This window comes from Hirsutella rhossiliensis, assembly GCF_020360975.1.
Source record: "Hirsutella rhossiliensis strain HR02 chromosome Unknown scaffold00039, whole genome shotgun sequence".
Lineage (NCBI taxonomy): Eukaryota > Fungi > Ascomycota > Sordariomycetes > Hypocreales > Ophiocordycipitaceae > Hirsutella > Hirsutella rhossiliensis.
In genome coordinates this window covers 16,619-24,281 of record NW_025408705.1, presented here as the reverse complement: position 1 = coordinate 24,281, position 7,663 = coordinate 16,619, and the positions used below count along the sequence as shown (strand labels likewise).

At 44.7% G+C, this 7,663-nt stretch overlaps 2 protein-coding genes across 2 annotated transcripts; both read right to left on the bottom strand.

The window, feature by feature from the left end:
• Window positions 1–2,132: 2,132 nt before the first annotated feature.
• HRG_12035 (uncharacterized protein) lies at window positions 2,133–5,089 on the bottom strand (the record flags this gene model as incomplete). The annotated part of the gene is made up of 12 exons (XM_044870505.1): window positions 2,133–2,323; window positions 2,466–2,476; window positions 2,522–2,627; window positions 2,864–2,951; window positions 3,009–3,103; window positions 3,440–3,460; window positions 3,509–3,674; window positions 3,982–4,031; window positions 4,288–4,371; window positions 4,540–4,613; window positions 4,688–4,785; window positions 4,985–5,089. 12 exons carry the CDS (start codon window positions 5,087–5,089, stop codon window positions 2,133–2,135), a joined length of 1,089 nt encoding a protein of 362 aa, XP_044714408.1.
• A 1,304-nt stretch (window positions 5,090–6,393) lies between these two features.
• Window positions 6,394–6,972, bottom strand: HRG_12034 (uncharacterized protein; the record flags this gene model as incomplete). The annotated part of the gene is made up of 3 exons (XM_044870504.1): window positions 6,394–6,615; window positions 6,678–6,757; window positions 6,789–6,972. 3 exons carry the CDS (start codon window positions 6,970–6,972, stop codon window positions 6,394–6,396), a joined length of 486 nt encoding a protein of 161 aa, XP_044714407.1.
• Window positions 6,973–7,663: the final 691 nt, after the last annotated feature.

The following is a 7,663-nucleotide window of genomic DNA, read 5'->3' as shown; positions in this document are numbered from 1 at the left end:
CAGCGTAGTATCGTTACTAAGGGTAATTAATGCTACTAAATTAATTCCTAGTATTAGTTAGTGTTTTAGTCGCAATACGTACCCGCTACGGGCGTATATCGGTTTCGCGAGAAGTTTTTTTTTTTCCGCTAGAGATAGTATAACTAAATAGTATATATTAATATAACTTTATAGCTAATATAAGAGTATAGTATATATAAGAATATACCCTTATATTTTAATTTTACTATTATAAAGAAATAATAGGTATAGGGAGGCCTTATAAAGTAAGCTAGTAAAAAGAGGCTTTATAATATAGTCTAAGGGAATAACCCTTAAAGATAAAGACCTTTACTAGATATCTATACCTTCCTTTAGGAAAAGCGGGTTAGGATAAGCCTATCCTTATAAATAAAAATATATATAAAATATATAAGTTAATTACGAGTAGAACGGATACCTTATTGCCTATTTTAGCCTAGCGGTTCCGAAGATATCCGCGATATAAGAAAAGGTAGGGCATAGAATATTCTAGTTAAATCTACTACTTATACTAGAACCTATAGTCTTACGTTAACTATTACGCTATAATTAGACTACCTACTAAGTTAGGAAGATATACTATAGATAGAGCTTTTTAAGTACTATAAAATATACTAGAAAGCTAACTAATTAGTCTATTAGTAGGCGAGCAATAGTCTATAAAAGACAAAGGATTTCCCTAGCAGTAGTAGATAGAATAAGTAAGTTTATAAGTATCTTTTATAACGCTATTCTTTTAATATATTATTTAGCCCCTTATATACTCGTTCTAAATTCCGGATAAAATCCTACCCTATACTCCTTCGACCGATCTTTCCGGTAACGTTATTAATAACCCGATTCTACGCTTATTACTCTTACCTTTTTATAGGTTATAAGCCAGCTTCTATGTTAGGTAATAACTCGAAAAATCTTCGAAATTCTAATATAAGCTATACGACCTCGAATTTCTAAAATAAGCTCTAGGATAAGTTTAAATTTACTAAACTTAAGGGTAGTTCTAACTATACCTTCTAGGCTATTTAAATATAGGCTCTTTTAGTTAAGGAGAAGCTTTCTACTACTATATAGTAAGAAAATTACTTAAAGATAAAAGAAGCACTTACTTTAATTTTTCTTTATATTAAAGATAGTCCTTTAACCTAAATTAAGTATATAATAAGTATTAAAGAGGCGTAAGATAGGTTAAAAAACCTATATAACCTTATTTCCTTTACCTTAAATTACCTATTTATAAAGGAGCTTTTTAATACTTCGGTAAGGGATTTCCTAGAAAACCTTCTATAGAAGGAAATCCTATTAAATTAGACTCTTACGTCGATAAGAAGAAGAAAAAACCCTCTTCTCTATATATATCGAAAGTAGAAAAAATAGAAATCGATAATTAAATAGATAAAGAACCGGAAATCGATTTTTTTATTCCTCCTCTTACCCTTAGAAGTTATAAAAGCTCTAAAGAAAAAGTAAAGGTATATATCTCTTTAAATATCCTTAAAAAAGCTATATTTAATAATAGGTAAATAGGACCTTTAAATTCCTTTTAAATTAAAGACCTTATATATAAAGTAAAAGAAAAGGAAATCCTTTATAAACCTTAGAGAATAGAAATTTCTATAATTTATATATAATACTAGTACTACAAGTATATAGTATTTATTAAGGAGAGAGAGAGTAAGTATAAAGGCTATAGTTATACTTAGTAGACCTAATAGTTATATATGAAGCCTACCTAAATAATATAACTGTGGATAGGCTAACTGAGGCTCAGTTGGGTCTTTGATCGATGATCGTGTTGTTCTTGTTATTCTTCGCTATCTAGACCATGCTGTGAGGTTTGATAGGTTGTGCGCGTGTCGGGTAAACGTTGTTCTCGCTGACGCACGTGATACCCTCCTGCGATGTGCGCTCTATCGTACAAATGATCAGACACTGGCATCTCTTTAAGAATCGAACAAAACGCACTAAACGTAACACCCAAACAACATGTAAAAACGGGTATCTCAACACAAAGGAACAATCGATAGCAAGCTTAAATCAAAATCGTCAATCATGCGGTCATATCTTCCTTCCTTTGAACCCAGCCTTCGAGCCGGATCGTGATCTCGTTGTCGTTAACGAATCAAGGCCCCGTTTGGAGATAGCTTCGTCATTGCATCGGCCGGGTTATCCGCTCCGTTGATCCAGCGGATGTTGGTGATTTCGCGTTGTTCGTAGGCCTGTCTCAACGCCATGATATCGATCATCAGACGTTTCTCCGTGGTGGTGCCAAGCTTCACTAGGCACTCGTACAGGCTGTACGAATCTGTACACACAACGAGCGGGATTTGCGGTAATCCAAGGCGGCTTGTAATCTGGTTGATCGTCCCCAACCACATATGCCAAATCGAAGCCTGAAGCTAATCCATATATCTCAGAAGCCAAGACGCTGCGGGTGACTCTCTTGCACTTCGTCGAGCTCCAATGGATCAGGTTTCCGTGGATCGTGAATGACTCATCTGACTTAGTCTCGGTTGCAATGATTATAACGAATCCGATCTGAGAGCTTAAGTCCTTGTTGTTGGCGAATGATCCGTCTGTGAAGACGAAGACCTTTGCTGCTTCTAGACCTATTGGGACGAATCGAAGGCTCTTTGTGGATTGTCGATCTGCCATTGGATCCGTTTATTCAACGCCTGAAAATCCTCCGCGGTTGGATCTTGTGATTGTGCCGCGATTGAATAATCGAAGCTAGCCTCTGGTTGACAAATTGAGGCTATATAGGCGCCACGGGCACGTTGTTCCACGTATCGTTGGGCCCGATCTTCCGTGGATAGATCGATAATTTTGAGGTTGTTGACCTGACCTTTCTGCATGACTAGAAGATAGCCCTTCTCTAGAGCAATGAGGCTGCCGTTGAAATCACAGGTATCGCCTTCTCGTAGGGTCTTTGGCTTGGCTTGGAAGCATAGCTCGCGGTCTTCACGTTGCAGGAATGTTGTTGTGCCTACCAATAACGTATCATCAGTCTGAAGCGCGGCAACGCCGAAGGCATTAACCTGAAGTGCGGTATCCGCGTTGGTCTCTGCGGTCGTGACGTTGATCTCTGCGGTCGTTATCATTAAACATGGATCAAACGTTGACGGCTCCATCTGTAGCTTGATGCGGTGATGCTCATGATACGTATTGAACCAATGAGCGCCTGCTTCAGCGATTCCGTACAATGGCTTGACCACACGAAGGATGGTTCCCCTGGGTATCTCTTTAATTCGTGGCAAAGAGATGAGGATAGTGCGATTCAAAGTGGTCGATGCCTGCGTATAGGCCATCGTAATGTCTCGGATAGCAAGAGACATCTTCAAAGAGCAAAGGAAAGGGGAAAGAGCGAGTACTACCCGCTGGGCAGGACGGGAGATTGTTGGAGCCTGCGTGAGGATCTCACGCTTCTCGTCGTCACCATATCCTTGTACCACAAGACGAGACTTCTCGTACGGTGTAGCAGTGTTCTTGCCTTTGACCTCCCGGACCATTCGTGACTTGAATAGCCTGTGTTTTCCATGCTTATTCATATCGTATCGTTCGGGCACGATGACGCCTGCGCCTAGCAGGTTCGTGATTTCGAGGTCATCAGAGGCTTCAAACGGTCGTCCGGCGGTAGTGATTTTCTCTGCACGTAACTTTACGGCAAGGTCGAGGGCGGCGCACTCCTTATGCGATAGAAACATATTAGCGGGTGAAATTGAGATCGAGGTAACGAAAAGGGCTAAGACTAAGGAAATAACTAGAAGGAACGCGGACTTTTCTTGGTCTGCCGCGTCTGCGTGGTCTCTCCGGCTCGGGATATTCGAATGGCTTAGGCACTTCGGTCTCAACGTTGATGCTATCAGCCTGATTGTCAGCAGTCTGATTGTCAGCGTGTGGCTGCTGTAGAACATCGTGACTTCGTTGCTGCTGCGAATCCGGGTGGCGAAAGTAGGGCTGGACAGCCGTGCTGCGAAATTTAGCTGGCCCGTTGTCTAGCTCAACTGTGACCTCTGTGTCTGTCACAGCTAGGACCTTGTATGGGCCTTTCCATCTCCTTTCTCACGAAATACTCGAACTTCACTACCAAGCGGCAATGATAGTGGCATCTTCTCAATCGTGTTGGGCCCATTACGGGCATTGAGGGCGTCATTGACCTTCCTTTAGCTACAAGCTTGCGTAGCTCTGCCATAGCTTTCGTCACGGCTTTCGCACGTGTGATCGCGGAAGCAGAAGGCGGCGAATCCATCGTTATCCGAGGGTAGGCACCAAAGACTAGTAGTGTGGGCACTAGACCGTCAGGTCCGGCGGTATCATTGACGGATTTGAAGGCCATTTGAAGCAACGACTCAGCTGATGCTGTTTTTAGCTCGGCTTTCAAGATCTCGTATGCCCTTCGAATCGGGGCGTGATATCTCTCCACCTTGCCAATTGACCAGTGGGCTTCGACGGGCACTTGGTGACAGGTTATTCCTAGCAGCTTCGCTTCTGCTTGGAACTCAGAGGAGGCAAAATTCGTACCAGCGTCGTGCGTGATAACATCTGGAGGGCCTAGGTATGTGTCAATCCAACACAATTTGAGTGCTTCCACGTCTCTTTAGCCGATATATTCTGAAGAAATCGTCCGGCTTGGAAAGAGGTTGCTAGGTCAACGGCATGAAGGACTGGCCGGCTGTCAAGATGCATTACATCGACGATCAATTCGTAGTTGAAATCGCAGTTATCCTTTAACGTGAATTTGAACCTGCGCGGTGCGTCTGCCTTGATCTGGCAAAATGACAGAATTTTCGGATCATCGCGATTGCTTCGAATTCAACATCATGCCCAGCGCTTGTCAGTAGCTTATGTAGCTTGTGTACTGACGGGTGGCCAAAGAGTGTAGGCGCCGAAGCTCGGCTTCGGATAGGAAGGCAATAGCGGCTTCATCCTTCCGTAGGAAGAACCACGGATGACCCCATTTGCGTACGATCGGAATCCTCTTATCGCCGCAGATCAATTCGTTCGTGACGTTGTTGAGATAGGCACCGAGACGGTCCATATCCTTGAGGCATAGCAAGAAGGGCGTTGACATATTGATAACGTGGAAAACGACTTCTCCAATCGGGGTAATGACTGTTGTGATCCGATCTTGTTCGTCGGCTCGTTTCCACCGAATCTGACCGTTGCGATCGTCGCATTCTTCCGTAGCTGGACCGTCGCATCTCTCGTTGGAGCGCGCGGAATTGGTCGATCCCAGCTGTAGATATCTTCGCTGCACCCGTGTCAGGCAGGATCCCTTGGAAAGAGGTCCGGTTGTAGCGATCGAGCAAGAAATGCTGTGATTCCTCGCATATCGATTCTCCTCGACGGTGTGAATGCGGTGGCGAAAAGCTCTATTAGATAGGAAGGCAGCTGCAAAGAAGCTATCGCTTTGATCGTCAGAGTCATCGTCAGCAGAATCAGAGGTCTGATCTTCATCTGGGTCCCCTTCGTAATCGGCAAGGAACGTAGTAAATGGACGGGAAGATGACTTCTGGCCGTGAAATCCTCGTTCTCGAAGATATCTTCCTGGCCCTCTTCTCTCGTCATCCGGATGCTTCGTTGAAAACAGCCTTCTTTGCCGCAGACGTAGCAGCGCTTCGTCCACTTCTTCCTTTTGTCAGCGGGGTGCTGATAGCGGCGGTCAGTAAAGAATTGGTCTTGATCTTGAAGATATTGACTGGGCTGTCCGGGCTGTCTTTGGCTGACGGTTGAGTGACGATCTTAGCTGTGAAGATAGTCCTCGAAGGTCTTAGCCGGCACGAAGAGGGCGAATTCTAATTCAGGCACGCCACGGCATGCTCGAATTGTCGTTGAAATTAGCTGGTCTTCGCCGCCATAGCTATTCCCAAGAGCTCTCTGGCATAGCTGCAATTTGTCAAGAAGAGCCTGGAGGATTTCACAGAGAGGCTTCTCGGGAGATTCCTTCCGAAGCTGTGTGAAATTGATCGAGGTCCAGTCAGTGTGATACTGTTGCCTATTGACTTCCGTATCAAAGTGCTGCTTCATCTTCTGATACATCTCCGCGAACGTTGAATCGCGGCTGACTTGATGCACGAAGAAGTTCTTTGCCTCTTCGTGAGGATATTTGAGAGCAAAGCGGAATTGTGACGGTTTGATGCTAGCTGTGAGGCAGGCATCGAGAAAGTAACGGATCTTATCATCTAGGATATCGTAGGCGTCACCTGAATAGTTGAGCTTTGATCCCATAGCTTAGAAAACTGGTTGGCGATGGCAGGATCGAGGTCTTCATTGGGACCTGGACTGGGGCACGGTCCGGTAAGCTTCGCGGTCGATAGCTGGTCTGATCATAAGTTCCTGCTGCTGTTGATTCGATCGTGACAGGGGTAGGATTGGTCATTGGGGGTCTTGCGGGAGGTTTAGATCGGGAGTGACTGGTGCTGGGGTTGGTGCTGGGGTTGGTGCTGGGGTTGTTGCTAGCGATGGCGATCGTCTGAGGAGTTCTTGTTGGCGTCGGTAGGCGGCCGTTTTCTCGTATAAGATGGCATCACGAAGATCGTCTTCATCCCACTCAGGAAGTCGGTCACGGTTCTTCAGATTTACTAGGAATGCCGTGATCTTTGCGTTCAGCTTTCCTGTATAGATTCCTCTGAACCTTAGGGTATTCCGTAGGACCTTACGGACCCTTGATCGACCTTCTTGAAGTCGTCTTCCTCCCAATCCTCAAAGTCTTCTTGGAATGATCCAAGCAGCTCGAGACCTTGACATGTTGAGGAGACTTTATAATCAACGATGGGCGAGAACGAAGGTATTATAGTGGATCTCATCGGAAGTCTCGTTGACTGGGGTGTTGAAGAGGTCCATGTTGAAGATTGTGGCGAGGCCACGGTTGAATTCAGCAATATCGAGGAATTCGTTGATGTCGAGCGCCGGTGCGTTCGCGTTCGCGCTGGTGCCGCTTGCGCTGCTGCTCATGATGTCGGATGGGGCTTGACAGGAAAATCTGCGAGGAATAGGGCAAGAAGGTGTCAAGAGGGTCAAATTGATCGAGAGTGATCAATGAAGCTGATAATCAAGCGGGATACCAGAGATTTGTATGTGCGATAGGGCACGCCTAAGAGGTCAGCGGCTGAGGCAAACAACTAGGCACGGTTGACTGAATAGAGGGCGCCGGTCGGGTCTTCGTAGTCAGTCTCGCGTTGTAGCACTTCTTCTTCGCAGAGCGCCACAGATCGTGAGGATGCGTTGAGGAAGTCTCTTCTATCTTGCTGCTCTGAGGTTACCAGCCAAGGTAACAACTGATCAGTGTGGATAGGCTAACTGAGGCTCAGTTGGGTCTTTGATCGATGATCGTGTTGTTCTTGTTATTCTTCGCTATCTAGACCATGCTGTGAGGTTTGATAGGTTGTGCGCGTGTCGGGTAAACGTTGTTCCCTGCTGACGCACGTGATACCCTCCTGCGATGTGCGCTCTATCGTACAAATGATCAGACAATAACTCCCTTAGCCTAAGGATATTATATAGGCTTAACTTAGGTATAGGAATATCTTAATACCCTCTTTTAGCTAGCTATATATAGTTACTATACCTATAAGCCCTCTTATCTTAATAGATAGACTAAGATATATTATTAAATTTACCTTTTTATACCCTTTATTTCTTTACT